Here is a 24,110-nt window from a genome sequence, read left to right on the forward strand (position 1 = left end):
ATTAGATATTAGTAATACTATTTTCTGATCAAAATATAACATAAAACACAACACTGGTTGTTAAGATGTCAACTTCAACTGAGAAAAAGAAACCGATAATTATACGTTGACAACGATTATGAAAATTAAATATTTAATTTTTTAGGTAACAAATAATACAAATTAATACACTTCTTTGCACTAGTTGTTAAGATGTCAACCTCAATTAATGAGAAAAAACAAATAATAGTGGATAGTTCCAAAAAATTATATGAAACAATATAGAAAAAATTATTTCTATTTTCTAGTTTGTAAATATTTTTAGAAAAAGTTATAGAACATTGTAAATTTTTTAGTTTCAAGATAGTTCTAGAATATTGAACCACCTAAACATAATGGTAGATGGTGCCTATAAATAAGTATGATATCATATTGTAAAGGTTGAGAAGAATAAGTAATTAAACTATCAATTCTTTATCTTTCAAATCCCTTACTAATACTTTTTTAACTGTTATTTTCAACTATTTCTACTAACATATTTTAACTATTTTATTCATTTCACCTAAAAAAAATTATCAAAAATCAGTTAATATATTTTTATTTGAATCGCTGGAGAAGGGTTGCTAGTCTTTATAGATTGAGTATATATATTGCGTGAAAATAAGGTTGTAATTTACTCAAGTATGAAGTCATTCTAATGCTACAACTTATAACTTCGACGTTAAAATGGAGTTCAACCTGCTAAGGATTAGTTTTCAATTAACACATACTTAGTCACTCTATGGCTCCCTTGTAATTAACTTTTATCATTTCTCACCCAATTCCAATTCTTGTATACTCTTTTGATGCATTCAATTGATTTTGTGTTTTCCACTAAGGACAGATTTAAAGGTATATCACACTATGAGGGAGCTGATTCAGATAACCACACTACCCTACCTTCTAAGTTGGCTTGCATTTTATACGGTACTTGAATCTCGATCGCTACCATTGTCTTGAAAAGGATGAACTCTCTCTTATGGCTGCAATTAGGTATGAGCTTCCTTTCCAAGGCCTTTCATTTGAACGACCTTTGATAGTGGGATATGGATTTCAGTAAGTTTGGTTCTGAAGTTATATATGATTTGATTTATGCTAGTGTTGTATTTCTTCACATGCGTAATAAACTCGTGTGGGTTGGATTTCAGAAGCTAGCAGCTCTAGATTGAAACCTTATGATGGGCGAATTTTTGTGTCGCGTAATATAAAGTTTTATTCGTGGCTGGGAGGAGAGAAATACACTAAAGGGCTTGCCAATTTGGCGCTTAAGTATATAAGGGAAGCATACACATGATAATTTGATATTTAATCATTATAAATGAAATAAGCTAAAAAAGTTTTTTTTTTTTTGTTTAATCTAAAAAAATTGTTTAAGTAAAAATCACTTAAAAATTTTTAAAATTTTATTTTTTTCTTTAAACTGATGATATCTTGATTATATTCAACACTTTTGACTTATTACTCATAATTAATTTTATGTTTTTTTAATTTTTTAGACAATTTAAATTTCAAACTTTACGATGTATGGTTCAAAAATTTATATCATTTATTTAACATGTCAAGGTTTAATCTAACTATAGTAGAATAAAATCATGAAATTTAAATATTAAAGTTAAAATTAATAGAAAATAAAAATTATTTAAAATATTATTTTTTAAATGTAGCAACATATGAGGTGTGTTTAGATAAAAAAAGAAGAAGAAGAAAAAACATAATTATAAACACTATGTTTATGTTTTTTATGAATAATTTTTTTTAGAAGAAGAAGAAACATTAGTTTTTGTGCCAACTTTAAAACACACACTTTCTTTACAAATCAATAAATATTATATTGAGCACATGTTAAGTAGACATTGATAAAAAAAACAAAAGTTTTTCAAATATTTTTAGTCCAAAAAAGAAAAAAATAGTTAAAATAAAGAAGAAAATAAAAATTTGATTTTTTTATGTAATTTTAATTTAAGCAAATTTTTAATTTAAATAAAAATTATTATTTTACTTATTTCATTTAATTGAGAAAAATTATGTTCAAACAAAAATGCACTACTATACATATCTTTCATTCTGTCAAAAATATATTTTATGGCATAGATGCTTGTTACAATGATGTTGTGCATAGATTAAATCATTTTGTGGATTAGATTTTACTTAACTACTATTACTTGTGTTAGAGGTTGAAGTTTTGTATAAATGTATAGTCACACAAAAATCGTAAAAAATATGTATCTCACCTTTATGAATTAAGGAAAAACAAAAAAATTAGAAAAAAAAGAAGAGAGAAAACTATATTAAATATGAATACATTTTAAATTTTAATAATTATAAAATTAAAATTATATATATAGTAACTGAATTGTTGATTTAAGCGACGTCGCTTTGAGCCGAACGTCAGGTTTTCAATTTTGAGGGCAATATTAGTAGTAATCTTGTTCTGAGTAGCTTCGGTTGAGGAGTGTTGGAGTCGTAGAGAGAGGGAAACAGTGATCAACGATTCAATGCCTGCACTTCGCATCGTAAGCAAGATTTTTTATTCGGTGAAACGAAGGTGCGAATATCATTACCGAACTATCTCCTCTACGGCGCAGCTGCATGATTCATGGATGGAGAAGGTCAAAACCGTCTTCACGGGCCAAAAAGGAACCACCGACGAAGACGCATCCCAAGCCAGCTCCGACTCATTCACCTTGCTCCGTCAGTTCCTTTCAATTTCAATTCATCTCTTGCTTCTCTTCTTTTTTCTCACATAATTGCGTTCACTCTTTTTTCACGTTTATTTTATCTGTTGATTGCTCACAGAATTTGCGGATGGAATGAATAATGCAAGAAGAATTGGGAAGTTTAAGCAATACATGGTTGGACGAAGCAGCGATGCCACTTTCTCTGTCGCCTTCGAAAAATATGAAGCCATAATTCGATATCTCGGGGGTTTGGACCCCACTGGAGAGGTTCCCCATTCTCCTTCTTGTTAAATTTGATTTTTATAAATCCTGCTTCATAATGTTCTATTAAACTGCTTAATCTCGAGACTACTATTTTTTGTTTGCATTATAATTTCCAGTATTGGTTGGCTATCTGTTTATTAATTTGTTTATTTATTCTTCTGGAAAAAAATGTCTCGTGTTTGTATCTCTCTGTTTTGTTATTTTCAGAACCTCCAGAGCGCTCAAAAGCAAGAAGCTGCTAAACATTGTAATTGCACGATCGTTGATGTTGAGAATGCGCTTGCCAAGTTTACTTGGGCTAAAGAAGCACAGCAGAAGATAGTGAAGTTAAAAGAAGAAGGAAAACCAATGCCAACAAGCTTCGCTGAAGTAATGCTCCTCATTATTACCTTAGTTCCTTGCAACCTCGTTGGCCTCAATTCATCATCTTATGAAGAAAATTTAGTTTGGTTATGGGTTTTCAAAACTTTCTTCATTTGGATGTATATATCTAATGCAAACTAAGTCATTAACTTCTTTGATGATTATGATGTGTGTGACTGAGTATATGCACCAAGATTAGCACTTTACTTTGTTATGTCAAATAATTAGTGTAAATGCTTTTCCTGGTGTTTTTAGGGGGCGTTGAATTTGAGTTTAACCAGCCATGTTTATATTTTATGTTCTCTAGGTCCAAAAGCTGGTTGGTTCAACTCCATTGGATCTTGCAAAGTCTAATCTGGCTCAAGCTGGACAAATTAGCAGGAATGCACTCTGTCCATGTGGTTCAAAGAAGAGATATAAAAGGTTAACTTCAGAAAATTCTTCGTCACCAAGCTGATTCCTGTCTATTATGCCTGTCTTGTGGATGTATTATTGCTTGTTCTTCAATTAGAAAACTTAAATAGTACTGGTCCGTGTTTGCTGTAGTTCTTGAGTTTTTTCTGCATATTAGCTGAACCTAAAGATATATCTATACTATACCTACCTGGCTTAGCAAATGGTTTTCAGAAATCAGAACTCCTTGGTCCTTCCCCACTTATTAGTTAGTTATTTTCTAATATTTTGTTAGACATTAGAGTAGTTTGCTACTAATAGCTTTTATTCCTTCATCGCCGTTGGTTATAGTGAAATTAAACTTCTTACTGTGTTTGTATAATGCTTTCAAAAGCTGGATTTGGTGTTTTAATATGTATTCTTGTGTGAAAACTATTGCATGTCTATTTGTAAAGAGTAAACTCTGAAATTTTTATTTCGGCTTTTAACTTTTTTTTATGAAAAAGTAAAAGCCCTTTTATTTCCCCCCAAATTCTTTTGGATTTTAATTTGCTAGAACTATAGAATCGTTATGAAATTTATTTTGAAACTGATCAGCCTGCACATTTATTTATTTTTTTTTTTTTGGAAGGTGCTGCGGAAAGGATTGAAGGAATTCAGAAATTGAACGTTAAACTGCAAGGACGCCTGATCTATGATACAGGCACCTACCACGAGGGGCTGAATTGATCTGCACTCGTACTCTGTTTTATTTGGGTCAGATCAAGCTGCCCATACACTAGACTGAAGCATGCTCACTGTAGGCTGATGTTAAGATGAGATTTTGTTTTTGTTTTTTAATTTATTTAGCTTTCTAATTTTTGAGGTGCGCATAGGCAGAATGAAGCATAATAGTTTTGTTCAGTTGAAGAGTAGTTAGTTTGTTCTCTTCTTTCCCTTGCTCTTACCTAAATAAAAGGCAAGAGAATAAGAACATTAGTTAGAGGCAAAATATTAGCTTGTTTCTATGTCCTCTCACTTTGGTCTTTTGTTGATCCACTGTATACTACTGATTTCAAAGTCAACTTCAACTCATTTGTTCACTAATTTCTATCAAAGTTTTATTACATCTGCCAAATTTAGGATTTGGCTCACAATTTGCTTCAATTGAATCAGGTTTAAGGTATATTTGGTAAAGATGAAAAAAAGGAGAGAGACACAAATTGATCACACTTCTATATAATATGTTTACCTTTCCATATTATTGCTTTATTCACTTTGTTAGTACTTTCATATTCCTTTTTATAAACAATAGTTTTAACCCTCTGGAAAATATGGTTCAAGGACGGCCATAAATTGATGTTTTGAGTTGAAGATGCTCGTACACTTAGTTATTGGTATTTGAAAGTGCTTAAATTACTTAGCACTCTAGATGGAAAGGTATCACATATATGGCAGAAGTATCTGCATAAAGTGTTCTGCGCTATTAGCTTTGGACTCCTGTTACTCTCTGCTTAGTTATTGGAATTTGAAAGTGCTTAAATTACTTAGCACTCTAGGGATGGAAAGGTATCACATATATGCCAGAAGTATCTGCATCAAGTGTTCTACCCTATAAGCTTGGACTCCTGTGATAATTCTCTGATTCACATGAGAAATGAGACACTATCTGAACTTTGTTTATTAATTATATGAGAAACTTAGTTTAAACTAATTTGCATTCACAAAACATACATATAGGGAGACTTTACCAAGTAATCAAAGAAATGCTTAACCTTACGGGTTCGTGGCTAAGTTGGGAAGGTGTATAATGAGTGGATTCTATTTTGGTAGTGGGGTCGGCTTTTTTTTTTGTTGGTAAATTACCCTTTTTTTCTACAACAGTACAAATTCTTTATTCCAAAATAATGTGTATATTTAATTGGATATATAATTATTCTAAAATGATATATATATTTAATTGGGTATAGAGTTCCGAGCTAGAGTGGAGAAAAAAAGAGAATAGATAAGCGATGTTGACGATTTCTTACTGTGGGCAGGGGATGATGAAATGACTCGTAATCTCCGATGGAAGATGTGTGGTTCAAGGGAAGAGACTTTGGTATATTTAAGAGATGTTTGCATACCTCACCCTTGGCGTCGCTCATTTGCCTCGATGATTGTTCTATAGGTTTTATTTTGGTGCATCCTTGGTCACGCGATGAAAGGTGCAAAGCTCACATATGGTATGCTATAGCGGTCAAATATTGGGGCCAAGGGATACTGACCAAAGTACTCAAAATTGCGGTGCCTTAGGACTCAAAGAAAGGATTTTGTACCGCTTTCTCCCCTATGGACACTTTTTGGTGTCTTTGAACTCAAGTTCCAGTTTTGGTCTCGTTTTTGTGCTTGTTTGCTTAGCAGCTAAGAAATGCATGTAAAACTCATCACGAACCACTGAAACTCTTTGGAAGTGACTTTTAGGACTCAAAGGAAGGCTTCGCCATCGCTCTTTTCGCTCTTGGCGTTTCTTAACACCTTTGGGCCCAAGTTCTAGTTTTGATTTCGCTATGGTCCCCTTATGCTTAGTGGCTAAGTAACGCGTGCAAACCTTGTCTCGGGCCAATAAAACTCCTTGGAAATGACTCCTAGGACTCAAAGAAAGGATTCCCCACCGCTTTCTCTCCTCCTAGCGCTTCCTAGCGCCTTTGGGGCTAAGTTCCTGTTTTAGTCTCGCTTTGGTCCCCTTTTACTTAGCTGCTAATGAACGCGTGCAAAACTCATCTTGGACCACTGAAACTCCTTGGAAGTGACTTCTAAGACTCAAAGGAGGGCTTCCCCACCGCTCTTTCCGCTCCTGGCGCTTCCTGACACCTTTGGACCCAAGTTTTAGTTTTTGTCTCACTATGGTCCCCTTATGCTTAGTGGCTAAGCAACGAGTGCAAAACTCATTTCTGACCATTGAAACTCCTTGAAAGTGACTCCTAGGACTTAAAAGGAAGGATTCTTTATCACTCTTTTCCCTGCTGGCACCTCCTGCTAGCTTTGGGCCCAAGTTCTAGTTTTGGTTTCGTTTTGGTCCCTTTTTGCTTAGCGGCTAAGGAATGCCTGCAAAACTCGTCACGGGCCATTGAAACTCTTTGAAAGTGACTCTTAGGACTCAAAGGAAAGCTTCCCCACCGCTTTCTCTACTCCTAGCGCTTCCTGGCGCCTTTGGACTCAAGTTTCAGTTTTGGTCTCGCTTTGGTCCACTTGTGCTTAGCGGTTGAGGAACACGTGCAAAACTCATCTCTGACCACTGAAACTCCTTGGAAAAGACTCCTAGGACTCAAAGGAAGGGTTCCGCACCACTCTCTCCCCTTTTGGTGCTTTCTGGCGCCTTTGGTCTCGAGTTCCAATTTTGGTCTCGCTTTGGTCTCCTTTTGCTTAGCGGCTAAGGATCACGTGCAAAACTCATCTCGAGCCACTGAAACTCTTTGAAAGTGAATCCTAGGACTTAAAGGAAGATTTCCCACCGCTCCCTCCCTTCTTGGCGCCTTGGGGCCCAAGTTTCAGTTTTGGTTTCGCTTTGGTCCCCTTATGCTTAGCAGCTAAGAAACGGACAAAAAAGACTTGTGAAATCTAAAGAAATTGAACAATTTTAAGGAATTTATTTAAACAATCAACATTTTTATGGAAATTCTGCTAGAAAACTAACTAAAATATTAATAAAATATAAATTTAAATATTTTATAATTTAACTAAAGATAATAAATATTGATTATTTTATATATTAGTTAAAAAAATCATACTAATTAAAGTCAAATAGCCTCTAGAATATTCTAAATGCTTATGAAATGATAGATTAATTATAATTTTATTAATTTAATTTATATTCATATTTTAAAAAAGAAAAATAATTTTACATATTAGTACAGCAAAGCAAAGTTGTATAAGAACTGAAAAACTATGAGCTCTTTATTAACATACATAAGAAAACTTAGATAAAGTGAATAAAATTTCTGTAAAAGAATAAAGGAGCCCCTTGACGGCAGCAAAGTGATGTTCTCCCTACTCTGTCTAAATCCAGAGCTTTGGGTTGAGGATAAGGTGCTGACTACTACTTTGAGCCTTTTTGCCTTTAATAAAATATATACTCAATTCTAATTTTTGTTAAAAATAATTATAATTACTTATAACTTGAATAAAAAATAAACAGTTGTAATTTTTGCTGCGAAGGCTGCAGAGAATCTGGATCCCCAGACGATAATATAATTTCGTAAATTTTTTGAAATAACAGATACTTATGTATAGATTTTGGAGTTAAATTTGAATTTATTCAAAAACTAGTTTAGCTGCGACTTAACCCGTTTTCCAAAAATTATATATATATATATATATATATATATATATATATATATATATATAGTTTGGACCCAATATCCCATTCCTATCATTAGCTTACAACTAGATTTGGATTAGTTTTACACTAAAATCAGTCTATGCACATTCTTTCTCTACGGAGAGGTGTCACGACCCATTTTTTTTATAAATGATTGATGATTATGTATTACTATTCCTTATAAAGATTTATTTATAAAAAAATACAACAAATATAAGGTAAAGGATAAAATTTTCAAAAATTAAATTTTAACATTAAGCCTAATAACAAAGCTCCAAGACATTTTTCTATAACCTAAAAATTATATTTATACATATTTACAGTAGTTGCTCTACATAGAGCTCATAGTACAAATTCATAAATAATAATTACATTTCTGAAAACTGTAGCTAAATAGTCTAGACATATTACTAAGACATACACTATCTGAATAGCTAAAGCTACGATCTTCGCAGAAGAAAAGTATGATGACTTCAAAATTCCTCAGCCAGACCCTCCAACATGAGATGTGGATGCATTTCCTGTCACATCTGCTCACGTATTATCGTACAGTCATCACAACATGCACACATGTCAACATAGATAACTGCAAATGTGAGCTTATGTAATTAACAGATATCACTAAAAGATATGGAAATGTTAGAAATATTTAAATAACTCAAACAATCCTTAGTAATTCAGCACAATAGTTCAGCCTATTCCCAGCTCATAAAACGCAAATGCAACATTTATGTCTCAACTGGTTTTATAGCCTAAGTATTCTAGAAGAAACTATTCCAAGTCTGAAAGTAACTCATCCCGGTATCTTTCAGCATAATCAACATCCTCAGTACATGTATCACAACATTCAAACAATTATCAAACAACAAAAAAATCTCCTCAGTCATACATGCTTTGGCCTCTAACCTAAGATTTGCTCATACAACAAAATATTCTCAGCTAAGATGAAGTCATCTATTGAGTGAATAAAGCTGACTCAAGTAAGCTCCCCTTACTTAAAATGAGTTTCTTTAGTTTTGAATCTTCGTGAGTTCCAACTAGATCCGTACTTAATAGATGTTTCCACTTAGATCGAAAGGAAGTTCAGCTTCGGAAAGATTTTCTCTAAGGTAAGAAGGTGAAAGAACATAGAGAAAATAAGAGTGGAAGGCTATCTGGTGAGAAATGAATGTTTCTCTGTGTTGGGGTTTCTTAAATACTCCTCTAGACCCCCCCACTCTTGCTTGAACGAGCTAATCCTTAAGCGAGTCTTGCTCTCGCCTAGGCGAAAAAATCAGACAATAAAACTTCTTAAATTTCTGCTATTCTCACTTAAGCGAGGAATGTCTCACTTAAGCGAGTTGTATATATATATAATTGTATAGTTTTTTATATTGTAGGAATAAATATAAACATAGATATTCTACATAAAGGCATATTAATATCTTAAAATAGGTAAATAACTAACACTTAATTTTTTTTTTCATATATATAATAATTTTTTTCAACATTGTACTTCAACAATTTTTTGGGTGAAGATTATACTCCAATATTTTTTAACAATATTTTAGTTCAATAAATAGAAACTTAAGAAGTAGAACAAAAGAAAAAAAATATATTTAACAATATATTTGAAAAAAAAAAAAAAAGGTAACGGACTAAGGTTACCTTTGTTAGATCAATTAAAGATGACCTTCACGTTGAAGCATTTTAACAATCTGTTCCATGGTAGGGCGAGATTGTGGGCTTTCAGTCAAGCATGCAATTGCTATCTTTGCAATGGTTAACATCTCCTTAGCAATAGGGTTTGTTGGATGAAGTTGACGTTGGTCCAACTTATCCATCAAAGACAAAGACATGTTATCAAGCGATGAAGGCACAACTGGGCATGAAGATGATAACAGTGAAGAAGATATAACATCACCAGGATGTTCTCCAAAAAGTATTTCCAATGTTAAGACTCCAAAACTATACACGTCACATTTCTCATTTACTTCCATTGTGTAAGCAAGTTCTGCAACAAATTTTACGAATTATCATGTACAAGTTGGATTTCATTGACAAACATGAAATGTAGATATATTCTCAAATAAAAATGACAACTAAAAATAAACTAAAAAATTATTTATATATCCTCAAATATTATAAAGAAAGGGAATTAATTACCTGGAGCAGCATATCCAAAGGTTCCTACGAGTGAAGTCCAATTAGAAGAATCAGGATTGAGAAGCTTGGCTGTTCCAAAGTCTGAGACATGAGCTACATATTCCAAATCTAAAAGAACATTCTTGCTTGATATATCACGATGAACAATTGGAGGTGAACAATCATGGTGCATATAGCTCAAGGCAATGGCTACACCTTTCACAACATTCACCCTCTTATGCCAATCAAATGCAATCGCTTCTTCATCATCCTTCAAAATCTTCTCGACACTACCCTTTTCCAGGAACTCATACACCAAAAATGAAAATTGTGGATGTGAACAAAACCCATATAACTTCACAATGTTACGATGCCGAATTTTTGTCAACACTTCGATTTCACTTTCCAAAGCTTTTTGATTGAGCATTTCTTCATTTGGAATTGAATGCAGTTTTTTCACAGCAACAACTTGACCCGTTGGTAACTTTGCTTTGTAAACACATCCTTGCCCTCCAACCCCAATGAGATATTTGTCATCAAACTGTTCTGTGGCTTCAATAATATTCTCAAACATCATTTTGCCATCAAAATTCCATATTCCAAATATGTTTGGAGTTTGAAATTTTGCAACCTGGTTTTCTTTTGTCTTTGAAGGTTGGCATAGATGATGCAAGACTCCAAAAGCAAATAGTGAAAGTATTAGAGTGCCCAAAGTAAGTGGTAAAACTATCATTATGACTTTCTTAATCTTATGATTATGAGATTTCCCACTTAATGTTGGGCAAGGCTCTAAGCCAGTGACATTACCACACAAGCCTTTATTATTTCTTAATGCTTCAATAGTAACATTTTGAAACACATGAATGTTTGGAAGTGGACCCTCTAATTGGTTGTATGATATATCAATAGATGTCAAGCCTATCATATCATCAAAGCTAGAGAGATCACCTGAAAGATTATTGTGCGAGAGATTCAATGTTTCTAATATTGTCATTTCTGCAAGCATTGGTGGTATTGTTCCACTCAAGGAATTTCCACTAAGATCAAGACTTCCAAGAGATTTCAGTTCACCTAGCTCAGAAGGAATATTTCCCTCGAATTCATTTTGGCTTAGATTTAAGATCAACAATTTGAGCAACTTTCCAAGTTGTTTTGGGATTAAGCCAATCAAACTATTTGATCCAAGATCCAATTTTTCAAGTTCCTTCATTGATGCTATTTGTGTGGGAACATTTCCTGAAAGATTATTATTGTTGATTGCTAGATCATACAAGGTCAAGTTACATAATTCTTGCGGAATGTTTCCTGTAAGATGGTTTGAAGATAGGTGAAGTGACTGCAAATTAGTTGCTTTGCTTAGTTCTGGTGGTATAACTCCTGATAAATGATTGTTGGAGATCTTTAGGCTTGCGAGGCTACTGAACTTTCCCCAGTTTGGTGAAAGATGACCGAAGAAATTGTTGTCACTCAATTCGATGTAGTTCAAATTTGGAAGTACACCAAAAGCATCTGTTATATCTCCAGTTAGTTGATTTTTCTGAAGCCTGACTCTGATAAGGCTGGAGCAATTTTTCAAACTCTGTGGAATTGGGCCTGTGAATTTATTATTATAGGCAGAGAAGTTTGCCAACTTTCCATTAATGCAAATGTTGTGAGGTAAATGACCTATAAAATTATTATCATATAGTTGTAAACTTTCCAAATTCAGGAGCCTGTTCATTTCAATTGGAATCATGCCACTGAGTCTATTTTCACCAACACTGAGGATTTTTAAATTGACTAAATTACCTATTGAAGGTGGAATTTGTCCGGTGAATTCATTTGAATATAAATACAATACACTGAGCTTCGACAAATTTCCAATAGTCGAAGGAATGAATTCAGAGAACTTATTTTCAAAAAGGAAAAGATATTGTAATTTGATCAATCTTCCAATTGAAGGTAGAATTTGTCCAGTGAATTTATTTGAAGATAAATCCAAGTTATTGAGATTCGACAAATTTCGAATAGTGGAAGGAATGGATCCAGAGAGTATATTTCTATAAAGGAAAAGATATTGTAATTTGATCAACCTTCCAATTGAAGGTGGGATTTGTCCAATGAGTTCATTTGAATTAAAATATAATGTATTGAGCTTCGACAAATTTCCAATTGTAGAAGGAATGAATCCAGAGAGCTTATTTTTAAAAAGGGAAAGATATTGTAATTTGATCAACCTTCCAATTGAAGGTGGGATTTGTCCAATGAGTTCATTTGAAGATAAATCTAAGTTATTGAGATTCGACAAATTTCCAATAGTCGAAGGAATGAATTCAGAGAGCTTATTTTCAAAAAGAGAAAGATATTGTAATTTGATCAGCCTTCCAATTGAAGGTGGGATTTGCCCAGTAATTTCATTTGCAGATAAATCTAAGTAATTTAGATTCGACAAATTTCCAATAGTTGAAGGAATGAATTCAGAGAGTTTATTTTTAAAAAGGAAAAAATATTGTAATTTGATCAACCTTCCAATTGAATGTGGGATTTGTCCGGTAAGTATATTAGTTGACAAATCAAGAGTGTCAAGATTGGACAATGTCCCAACATGGGAAGGAATACTTCCATCGAAGGAGTTTTTGCTTAAATCTATGATGAAGATGTTTGGAAGTCATGAGAAGTTGAGACTTTCAAGCGTACCTCTTAATCCAATATTTGGAAGACTTATGTTGGAAACATATTTGGATTTGTCACAAGCAATTCCCAGCCAGTTGTTGCAAGGATTATTGCCAGTCCATGAAGAGAGGGAAGCTTGGCTTTGGTTGTCAAGGGTGGCTTTCCACTTCAACAAAGCATTTGCTTCTCTGCTTTGTATCGTAGCTGAAGCTGAGGAATCATGCACACTGGAATTAGCATGATTAGGAGCAGAGGCCACTACAAGTGCACAAAAGCACAGATGCATCCAAAGTGGTTGGAGCTTCATGACAAATATGAACATACTGAATTCTTGAATCACTGTTTGTCTAATACAAAGACAGGGGAGAACTAACTTACATGCATTCATGAGATGTTGCAAATATTTATATGCAAGAAGTCAATGATAGAAGACCAAAGTCAAGAAATGAGGCAGCGATATAGATTTGTTAAGGCGTGTTTGAAAACGTTTAAAATAAAAAATATAAATATTTTTTTCAGCAAAGCATCCTCTTAATTGTTAAGAAATTAAGACTCCATTCGGTTTTTTAAAAAGTTTTCTATTTTTATTTTATTTTTTACTTTTAATTAAAAATTTGTCACATTATTTTCATTTTCTCTCCTGTTTTTTAAGATTTATACAAGAAGTCATAAACATATACATTGTTTTACTTACATATATTCTACACGGACATCACACCATTACCATCTATTTCTATACAAATATTTTTTTTAGTTAATTCATAGTCTCCTAAAATTAAATTAATTTTAAAGCAAAACATTTTGTCTTTCTAAATATTTTCCATTTATATTTCAAGTTACTTAATTTTTCAGTTTTTAAATTGAATTTATTTTTCACTTATACTTTCCATTTATATAAGTAAAAAAATAATTTTTTTCATTCTAACTACTACTACTGTTATTATTATTATTATTATTATTATTATTATTATTATTATTATTATTATTATTCAAGACTTGTTTAGAAAATCTTGTGAACAATTTATAAAAAGATAACTTACAAGTCTCATAAGTTATTTTTAGTTTATATCAATCAATTTTATCACTAAATTTGTGGTATAAGTTATTATTTGAAAAACAAAAATTATTAAATTTAAACACAAGACAAATAGAAATAATAGTAAAATTAAATGAATTTATAATAAATGTAATTCCCGGAGGGTGAAACCAACGTTTTGTATATAAGATTTTGTATAATTTTATAGCACTTTTAGGTATAATTTACGGCAGTTAAACACAAGATTATGCATGCTAAAAATTATAAAAGGCTAAGGTAAGTCAAACTCCACATATACGACCAATACCAATTTTGTAAAAAAAATAAATTAAAAGTTAAAGTATTTGAGTGTTAAGTTTTTCACAAAATTGAAAACAATTACATTGAAGGATGATTATACAACAAAATTAGTGTAAATTTTAAAATTCTTACAAAATTAATTTATGTTATACACGTGGAGTTTGACTTACCTTAATATTTTTGCAAAACGTGCATAAGTTTTTATGGCAATTTTAAACATAATTTTTAGTGTAGGCAATAAAAAAAATTGTAATCCGACTTGTACTATTTTGATAATTTTTTTTTTTTAAATAATGCACCATTTAAATAATTTTAAGGGAAGTTATCCCAATTATGTTAAAAAGCTGAATTGTGGATTGAGCATTCTTTTGCAGAGTGTCTCAAGAAAAATTAAATGGATTAGTTTGATATCAATTGGAAAAAAAAATGTTGAACAAAATTGACTATCATAATTTAGTAAACAATTTTTCATGTCAAAAAATCAAAATAAAAATTTAGTAATTTTAACAAATTATATTTTGATTTTAAGAGACTTCTATTTAAAATTCGTTTTAGACTTAAACATTGGGTCGTCCTGATTAAGTGTTAGAATAACTAGTATTTATTTAATAATAATAAATTTTTAGTATAATATTATTATCAAAACAAATGTTGTAATGCCTTATTGGTTAGTATAAATTTTTAAAATTTATATTAATATTTTTTTATAAAAAATTAAACTACAAATAGTTATTTTAATGTTTGATAATTTTTATTTATTAATAAAGTATAATATCATATATAATATAATTTTTTAATAATTTAAATAATAAATTTATTAAAATATTTTTAGGTTTAGAAACAACATGGAAAATGTCAAGTCATTCTTTTTTGTCTCTATGTGCGTGTTGCATATAAGCAAAGTCTACTCACAGAATTTTCGCTGACAGATTAATTCTACCCTTCCCTATCACTTTTAAAATGTGAATTCACAATGTGATGTTACCAATTCTCAACGCAATTAAGCGTATCTTACGCGACAAATAACACAAGGAATCGTTCCACACATAAAATGAGATGATAAAAAAATTTATTTTTAGTATTTATTAAATTAGTATAATATGATAATTTATTTTGTTAAATTATTTCAATTTTTATAATTTAAATTTTTATTTAGAGAATGTAGAGAATTAAAAACTAATTAGCTTGAGTCAAGTCACTCTTATATGACTACCTAAAAATTTTCTAACTGAACGACTAATTCTACCCTTTCTAACATGTTCATAAAATGAATGGACAACATGATGTTACACAACGCCAAAAATAAAATAAGGACTCGTTCAACGCTTAAAGTATAATGATAAATTATTTTATTTTTAGTATTTACTAAATTAGTACAATATGATAATTTATTTTGTTAAATTGTTTTATTTTATTTTTATAATTTAAATTTTTATTTAGTGATGAGTGAAGAAAAATTGCAATAAGATAATTTTGTTCTTATTAATGCATCATTTCATTTTATTTTAAGTGAAACAAATAGACAAACTACAACATAGATAAATTGTTTAGGAAAAAAAATTTAACAACTGCATTTAGAAAATTATATAGAAGGTGAAATAAATTTTTAGATAAAAGTATCATGAATAATATAACACTTGTATATATGAGAAAAGTTTTACATGAGATGGTGAATATTATGTAAAGTATAACATATTTCAAGATAGATTAATCTTAATTTCTTTAAAATAAAGTTCATGGCTTATAAGCAAATAAATTTCAAAATCAATGATAATTTTTTAATCTTATCAAGTGAAAACTCTAGTAAATTGTTTTTAAATCAAAATAGAGAATAGACTCATTACCATTAAAAGAAGTAAATTTAATTAGTCATTTATTATTATAATTTTATATAATATAGTAATAACTTATATGGTGATTCCTACAATTTATTAATTTTATAGTACTTGAAAGATGGTGGATCTCATGTCATCTTCAAAAAAGATGAGTTTGAAAGCTAACTTGTTTGAAACTAATAGACAACAATTTTTTTTAATCTAACTAATGAAATCTAAAACATGATAGATACTCAGTTTCTTCTCATTAAAAGAGCAAATTATTCTTCCAACATCAAAGTTGTCAGATCGGTGTAATTATATATGTATTTATTATTTATATTAACCAATGTTGTGTAGGCTTAAACTATATGAATTGCTAATATATTCGAATCTAATTGTAGATGTTGTATAATTGCCGAATAAGAAGTAGTGTATTTGCAGTGCTATGTAATGATATTGTTATATGTGATGAGAAAGGCAAGTTAGAGATTGATTGTTAAATGAGTTGTGCATAAGATAATCTAGAGGGCATGGTCAAGAGCTTGTATTATCTCATTCGAGAGAGAGATTAAGAGTTCTTGGTACAAGGTGTCTCGCTCAAACGAGATTAAGTCGTGCAGAATTAAGCATTGTCAAACATTCTTGCTCAAACGAGAGCATATAGGATCACCCCAACTATCCCTTTGTCCATATGAGAAGGGATTTTTCTCAGGCAAAAGACGACCTCACTTAAGCAAGAACAGCTCGCTCAGGTGAGAAGAGTCATACAAAGGAAGGGTAGCTATTTGGATCTAGTCTCGATAAAAAGAAAACCACAAAAAAAAATTATTAAATCATTTGATGTAAAAGAAAATATTGAAGAAAGTAATGAGATTTTTTTATTTAGTTAAAAAGAAATTAAAAAAGGATAACTATGTTCTTAAAAGTGATGAGTTATATAATGTAATGCTAACATAATTTTTAATTTTATTTCATTATTTTTTAATACATTAATCATATATTATAAAATATAACATTGTTTGATGAAATAAAATAAGTGTTTATTTATACATACTATATAACATTGGGTCACAAACAAATTTTATAATAACGTGGATCTCTTCGGCCAAACTGTCTACGGCAAAATTTTAGCCATTAATTTATATTTTGAATAATTAAGATTAATTAAAGAGAAAAAGTGAATAAGTATTAATAGTATACGATGAATGCTTTATATTTTAAATATGGAATCCTTATAAACTTTTTAATTATAAATAATTTTCAAACTTCTTAATTGAAAACTGAAAATGTTGCTTAAAATTAAGTTGGTATCAAGTTTGAATTCTAATATATGTAATTACATTAAATATTTTTAAAAAATTAATTTTTATAGTTTTTCTACATCACTCAAACAAAATTAATGTCTCCTATCTCAAAGACAATACTCATAGATTAGAGTTAAATAAATAAATATCTTGATCGAAATATATTTAAATATAAATAAATACTCATAGACAAAATTTATTTTGAAACTGATCAGCCTGCACATTTCAATTTTTTTTTTTTTTTGAAGGTGCTGCGAAAAGGATTGAAGGAATTCAGAAATTGAACGTTAAACTGCAAATACAGGCACCCACAAGGGGCTAAATTGATCTGTAGTCATACTCTGTTTTATTTGGGTCAGATCTAGCTGCCCATACACTAGACTGAAGCATGCTCACTGTAGGCTGATGTTAAAATGAGATTTTGTTTTTGTTTTTTAATTTGTTTAGCTTTCTAATTTTTGAGGTGCGCATAGGCAGAACGAAGCATAATAGTTTGTTCAGTTGAAGAGTAGTTAGTTTGTTCTCTTCTTTCCCTTGCTCCTGCCTAAATAAAAGGCAAGAGAATAAGAACATTAGTTAGAGGCAAAATATTAGCTTGTTTCTATGTCCTCTCACTTTGGTCTTTTTTTGATCCACCGTGTACTACTGATTTCAAAGTCAACATGGTTCAACTCATTTGTTCACTAATTTCTATCAAAATTTTATTACATCTGCCAAATTTAGGATTTGGCTCACAATTTGCTTCAATTGATTCAGGTTTAAGGTATATTTGGTAAAGATGAAAAAAAGGAGAGAAACACAAATTGATCACACTTCTATATAATATGTTTACCTTTCCATATTATTGCTTTATTCACTTTGTTAGTACTTTCATATTCCTTTTTATAAACAATAGTTTTAACCCTCTGGAAAATATTGTCCAAGGACGGCAATAAATTGATGTTTTGAGGTGAAGATGCTCGTACACTTAGTTATTGGAATTTGAAAGTGCTTAAATTACTTAGCACTCTAGATGGAAAGGTATCACATATATGGCAGAAGTATCTGCTTGAAGTGTTCTACGCTATAAGCTTTGGACTCCTGTTACTCTCTGCTTAGTTATTGGAATTTGAAAGTGCTTAAATTACTTAGCACTCTAGGGATGGAAAGGTATCACATATATGCCAGAAGTATCTGCATTAAGTGTTCTTGCACGTTATGTAGCAGCAAAGTAGGCAACTTACTGTGATAATTCTCTGATTCACATGAGAGATGAGACACTATCTGAACCTTGTTTATTAATTATACGAGAAACTTAGTGTAAACTAATTTGCATTCACAAAGCATACATATGGGGAGACTTCACCAAGAGTTTAAATAATCAAAGAATATTAATCAAAGAAATGCTTAACTGGGTCAGGGTCAATGTGTGATCAAGGCACATGGCTAAGCTAGTAATTTCTTGGATGCTAGTTTAAAGTTTTTTTTTTTTTTTTTGGTAAATTATCCATTTTTTCTACAGAAGTATCAATTCTTTATTTTAAAATAATGTGTATATTTAATTGGATAAAATAATGTGTATATTTAATTGGGTATATAATTATTCTAAAATGATATGTATATTTAATTGGGTTCCGGGCTAGAGTGGAGAAAAAAAAAGAGAATAGACAAAGATGAATTTCACCAGGGTCTGTCTACGGCCATTCAAGATAAGCGATGTTGACGATTTCTTACTATGGGCAGGAGATGATGAAGTGACTCGTAATCTCCGATGGAAGACGTGTGGTTCAAGGGAAGAGGCTTTGGTGTATTTAAGAGATGTTTGCATACCTCACCCTTGGCGTCGCTCAATTTGCCTCGATGACCGTTCTATAGGTTTTATTTCGGTGCGTCCTTGGTCAGGCGATGAAAGGTGCAAAGCTGACATAGGGTATGCTATAGCGGCCAAATACTGGGGCCAAGGGATAGTGACCAAAGTACTCAAAATTGCGGTGCCTCAAGTGTTCAAAGACTTCCCTGATTTGCTGAGGTTGCAAGCTTTTACCACAGTGGAGAACAAGGCTTCCCAGAGGGTGTTGGAAAAAGTTGGGTTCTTTAAAGAGGGAGTCCTCAGAAAGTACACATATCTAAAGGGGGACATCAAGGATTTGGTTGTGTTTAGTTTTTTGTCAACGGATGAAATTCCTCCTGGTGATTAGTGTTAGTACACTTGTATTTGGTCTGTTTTGTTGTTTTGGGGCAAGTAATGTCGAAATCTAATGTAAAATATTTCTTCCCTTGTTTCATCTTATTGTTATATGATACTGATGTGCTAATTTCTGGCGTCTTTTCTGCATTTTTTTTCGGGGACTCAAAACTTTCATCTTTAGATTATGCTCGTTTGAGCCTGATTCCTCCGTTAGGCGCAAAACTGTTGTGTTCTGCTATTGGTAGTCACTTGCTGTTGGCAAAGTGACAGATATTTTGTTAGTCAAGGATATTCGAAATCAATTACAAAACAATGATTCACATAATCCCACCCCGTTCAAAATACACGCGCGGAAATCTGTGCTCTTGAGTTCAAAATCAACGGAACGAATTAAACTAATGGCCAGTGTCTACGTTGAGAACATTAAAATTTCGATTTGCTGCTCAAAAGTTTAAATATTGATTTAATTTCATTTTTTTCTTTTTCTTTGGATTGCACCCTATATAAGAGGATGGGTGTGGCAAATAATTAAACAAGTGTGTAGTTTAATTATTTTAAATCTATATCTCGATCATTCGTTTAATTAGAAACGTTGGGTATCTGATTTTAATTTCTCTTGAAACAAGCGATATTTTGTTCCTATCTTTTTGTATCCCCTATTACACTATCACTCTTTAGTTTATGTGAGAAGTGAGAAATAAAATAATAAAAGAAAAAAACTTGATAAAAAGAAAACCACGAAAAAAATTATTAAATTATTTTATGTAGGAGAAAATATTGAAGAAAGTTATGAGAAAAAAATAATTTTTTATTTAGTTGAAAAAAATTTAAAATGGATAACTATGTTCTTAAAAGTGATGAGTTATATAATGTAATGCTAACATAGTTTTTAATTTTATTTCATTATTTTTTAATACATTGAATCATATATTATAAAATATAACATTGTTTGATGAAATAAAATAAGTGTTTATTTATACATACATACTATATTCTTTTATCGATTCAATAAAAATAACTACAATATTAAACCCGCAAGAAATTAAACACTTGTAGGCAGAGCCCATTGGAATCAGTTTCGTTTTTCTGGTCAACGGTGCCCTTGCCTTATAAAGCAGCGGTTTTGCTTGTGATATGGGAGAAATTTTTGAATGGTATGGGATCACAACATGCCATAATGCATCGTATGATCTCAGATTATATAATAATTTTTTGAGCCATAAACAAATTTATAATAACATGGATCTCTTCGGTCCAATTGTCTACAGCAAAATTTTAGTCATTAATTTATATTTTAAATAATTAAGATTAATTAAACAAAAAAAGTGAATAAGTATTAAAAGTATACGATGAATGCTTTATATTTTAAATATGGAATCCTTATATTTTCTCTCAATTTTGTTAGCTGGACCCAAAGTATAAAATAATTGTAGGACACTTTTTTTCTTCCTTTTTCAATTTTTTCAAAACAACTAAACAATTTCGCGTGACCTTAAAAATGTCAATTTAATGTCTATAAATGTGAGTTGAAAACTTGATGTATATTATTAATAAGAGCGTTGAATGAAAGTGTGTTTGCAACGAGGAAAACGGCGTTTGACGGGTTTTAATTACACCTATTGGATTAAACTATTAATATTATTATATAAATTAAATAGAATTTCAAGCAACAATTTCTTGTTGCCCGGATCACTCCCATAATTAATAATTCATATTTTCTCTAAAATCAAATTATAGGATATCATTAATTTTAAATATTTATTAACAATCATTAAATAAAAAGAGACTTTTTATTATAAGATTATAAATATGATTAAATTATTTTTTCACAAAAGATTCCATCCAAATATTTTTTATAAACTTTTTAATTGTAAATAATTTTCAAACTTCTTAATTGAACATCAAGCACGTGATGAAATGTTGCTTAAAATTAAGTTGATATCAAGTTTGAATTCTAATGAATGTAAATACATTAAATATTTTTTTAAAAATTATTTTTGTAGTCTTTCTACATCTCTCAAACAAAATTGTCTCTTGTCTCACAGACAAGACTCATAAATTAGACTTAAACAAATAAATCTCTTGATCGAAATATATTTAAATATCAATCAGTTAAATAAAAATTGTGATTATCTAAATCTTAAATATAGTTAACATCTGGTGCATCTTATGGGTGAGTTAATATTTTAATACATAACGTAGATCTGGCGAACGTATTAGATCTAAGTGATCAGAAACAGTACGAAGTAAAATCAAATCTTGAATACAGAAGAAACAGATACTAGTTTTGGCAAATCACAATTTTGATAATGGCAATGAACTTGTCAAGCATCACCCTGCGACCGTTCAAGTTGAGCGACGTAGATGATTTCATGTTAGTAGCAGGTGATGATAGAGTGAATTGTTATACACGAAGGGACACTTTTGTTTCCAGGGAACAAGCTTTGACTTTCATCCGAGATGTGTGCATGCCTCATCCGTGGACTCGATCCATAAGCGTTGAAGACAAAACCATTGGATATGTATCCGTTACTGTTGGGTCAGATGAGGCAAAGTGTAGGGCTGAAATAGGGTATGCTATAGCTGCCAAGTACTGGGGTCAAGGGTTTGGCACCAAAGCATTGAAGATGGCTGTGTCACAAGTTTTCAAGGACTTCCCTCATTTGGTAAGAATAGAAGCTTTTGTTGTTCCACAGAACAAAGCGTCCCAAAGGGTATTGGAAAAGGTAGGATTCCTTAAGGAAGGGGTACTCAGAAAGTATGCTTATGTCAAGGGGAGTGTTAAGGACGTGGTTGTTTTTAGTCTTGTGTTAGAGGATACTCATCTCCAAACTAAATTAGAGATTTGATTTTTTATATGTTTCTGTCGTATATTTCTTTTATTTAACTTTTTTATTTATCTATTTCTCTGTTTTTGATATATGACATTGCTTATGATATCTTTTACTTGTTTTTATCTCTTTTTCTTAGTGTATATTTCGGTTCATGTATGTGTACTAATTATTTTTCTTAAAATAGCTGTACTATGTAATTCAGTAATTCTCTGCAAAAGCATAAGTTAGTCAAGTATGAATCCTTTGTAGTGGAGTAGAAAGAATAAGATAATTTTGTATTCTTAATTTTTAAAAATTTAACAAAATTAATAAAATATAAAAAGAAATGAGAGCCAATGATGAATGCAGAAAATTCAGATCCTAGTCAGTCTTGGTTTCTAATCTTATTGCGTTACTTTTTCATTATTGCAAGCTTTTAATAAGCATCCATTGAAATTGCTTCCAATCTTTTTGCTTACTTGATCTTTGCATCATTTAAAAATGCTACATTCTGTTTCTGAAAATTTAAGTTGCAAAAGGAATTGTGATTAAATATTTAACTATCCATTTCTTAATGGTACCCTTATCCGCAATTTCCAGTGATACATTTTTCCTTTCTTTTGTGGTGGGTTAGATATAAGATTTAGGCATGTTTAGGTGAATTTATGGATAGATTTTTGTTAGAAAAAAATAATAAAATATTTTTTATAATTAAAATAATTTATCTCTTCAAGTTTTAGAAAAATAAATGAAAATAACTTTTAAACATAAAGAAATATAAGTTAATTTTAATTTATAAAATATAATAAAAATTATTTATTTTTTCTCTTATAAAGACTTGTTTATAAGCTCAATTAAACAAACACATATTTAAAAGAAAAACTCTGATCTCTCTCTTATTGTATTTTTTCTGGTCAAATGAATTTATACTTAATTTGAATATATTTCTTAAAAAGTAATTGTAGTAGATAAAAATAAGAAAGTAAAATAAATTAATTTTTTTCATTAAATAAGAATCAACCTATAGTTTAATTCTTTTTTACAAAGTTAAACAAAAAGATTTTAAAAATATATTTTAATTTAAATTTATAAAAAAAAATTATTTATTGTACTTCTTAAATTGTTTTTTTAGTAAGTCCTTGTAGAAATTGATCTAAAGTGGGTATTTTCCTACAAGTTATTTGCAGATAAATTGGCCGTCACAGAGACAGAATGGATCTGCTTTCGTTCTTAGGCTACTACAACATTAGTTGTATAGTGACCCTCAACAAACATTAAATTAATATTTTTTATACTTTTTAATTTTTAATAAATTTTATTCAATAATAAATGATGTGTTAAAGAAAGTACGTTGATAGAGTATTGATTTGGTCCCCGATGATAAAATTGCTTGAATAACAGAATTTCAATCCCAAGCAAGAGCCGTTCAAATCCTAGCACAAGTCTTCACAGTGGACCCAAATTTCATGGTTAGTTATCATGAGCAATGTTTCTAGTGTTTTTTTTAACATCTGTTTTATTATTAGATAAATTTATTATCAATCTCATTAACAATTGAACATGAATTGTCTTCCTCTCAGTGACACTAACATATATAAAAGTTACGTAACAATAAAAAAAAAAAAATGTGCCTGAAAAAATGACGCAACTCATATTTGTCACCATTAATACAGGAAAATAATTCATTTGAAAAATCGATCCCATGTATCATCGATTATTCAACAAATAATACGGATATGAAAAGAAGCAAATAAAATTAAAGTACAACTATAATATAAACTAAAATAGAACGAATGAAACTAAAATAATAATAATAATAATAATAATAATATTATTATTATT

At 30.5% G+C, this 24,110-nt stretch overlaps 4 protein-coding genes across 6 annotated transcripts; 3 read left to right on the forward strand and 1 right to left on the reverse strand.

Annotated features, from left to right (window-relative positions):
• Positions 1-2,461: 2,461 nt before the first annotated feature.
• LOC113862673 lies at positions 2,462-17,773 on the forward strand. 3 transcript variants are annotated; one of them, XR_003504473.1, is made up of 6 exons: positions 2,462-2,709; positions 2,815-2,963; positions 3,168-3,329; positions 3,631-3,746; positions 4,348-4,472; positions 17,752-17,773. XR_003504473.1 is itself a non-coding variant. In XM_027495789.1 (5 exons), the coding sequence occupies exons 1-5, from the start codon at positions 2,514-2,516 to the stop codon at positions 4,364-4,366; spliced, it is 642 nt and encodes a 213-aa protein (XP_027351590.1). In that variant the 5' UTR covers positions 2,462-2,513; the 3' UTR covers positions 4,367-6,459. The 3 variants fall into 3 exon arrangements, 1 of the variants encoding a protein (XP_027351590.1); XR_003504472.1 differs by lacking the exon at positions 17,752-17,773 and adding an exon at positions 4,582-4,733; XM_027495789.1 differs by lacking the exon at positions 17,752-17,773 and having other exon boundaries at positions 4,348-6,459.
• On the reverse strand, positions 8,348-13,207 carry LOC113860796 (MDIS1-interacting receptor like kinase 2-like). Its single transcript, XM_027493302.1, has 3 exons — positions 10,201-13,207; positions 9,703-10,048; positions 8,348-8,641 (listed from the first exon to the last, which is right to left on the reverse strand). Exons 1-2 carry the CDS (start codon positions 11,912-11,914, stop codon positions 9,717-9,719), a joined length of 2,046 nt encoding a protein of 681 aa, XP_027349103.1. The 5' UTR covers positions 11,915-13,207; the 3' UTR covers positions 8,348-8,641; positions 9,703-9,716.
• Positions 17,774-18,940: 1,167 nt separating the features above from the next.
• On the forward strand, positions 18,941-19,465 carry LOC113863826 (uncharacterized N-acetyltransferase YoaA-like). Its single transcript, XM_027497557.1, has one exon. The coding sequence runs from the start codon at positions 18,941-18,943 to the stop codon at positions 19,463-19,465; it is 525 nt and encodes a 174-aa protein (XP_027353358.1).
• Positions 19,466-21,764: 2,299 nt separating this feature from the next.
• LOC113862051 (uncharacterized N-acetyltransferase p20-like) lies at positions 21,765-22,304 on the forward strand. Its single transcript, XM_027495209.1, has one exon. The coding sequence runs from the start codon at positions 21,765-21,767 to the stop codon at positions 22,302-22,304; it is 540 nt and encodes a 179-aa protein (XP_027351010.1).
• Positions 22,305-24,110: the final 1,806 nt, after the last annotated feature.

The sequence above is a fragment of the Abrus precatorius genome, unplaced genomic scaffold (genome assembly GCF_003935025.1).
Source record: "Abrus precatorius isolate BTA unplaced genomic scaffold, Abrus_2018 Scaffold3, whole genome shotgun sequence".
Lineage (NCBI taxonomy): Eukaryota > Viridiplantae > Streptophyta > Magnoliopsida > Fabales > Fabaceae > Abrus > Abrus precatorius.

What these genes read in the sequence shown, in the direction of transcription:
- LOC113862673 (XM_027495789.1), top strand. Translation starts at nt 2,514, where the DNA reads ATGCCTGCACTTCGCATCGTAAGCAAGATTTTTTATTCGGTGAAACGA. An exon ending in CGACTCATTCACCTTGCTCC is followed by an intron (nt 2,710 to 2,814) that starts GTCAGTTCCTTT and finishes GATTGCTCACAG; the next exon opens with AATTTGCGGATGGAATGAAT. An exon ending in GTTTGGACCCCACTGGAGAG is followed by an intron (nt 2,964 to 3,167) that starts GTTCCCCATTCT and finishes TGTTATTTTCAG; the next exon opens with AACCTCCAGAGCGCTCAAAA.
- LOC113860796 (XM_027493302.1), bottom strand. Translation starts at nt 11,914, where the DNA reads ATGATTCCAATTGAAATGAACAGGCTCCTGAATTTGGAAAGTTTACAA. An exon ending in CTTTGGATATGCTGCTCCAG is followed by an intron (nt 10,049 to 10,200) that starts GTAATTAATTCC and finishes AATTTGTTGCAG; the next exon opens with AACTTGCTTACACAATGGAA.
- LOC113863826 (XM_027497557.1), top strand. Translation starts at nt 18,941, where the DNA reads ATGAATTTCACCAGGGTCTGTCTACGGCCATTCAAGATAAGCGATGTT.
- LOC113862051 (XM_027495209.1), top strand. Translation starts at nt 21,765, where the DNA reads ATGGCAATGAACTTGTCAAGCATCACCCTGCGACCGTTCAAGTTGAGC.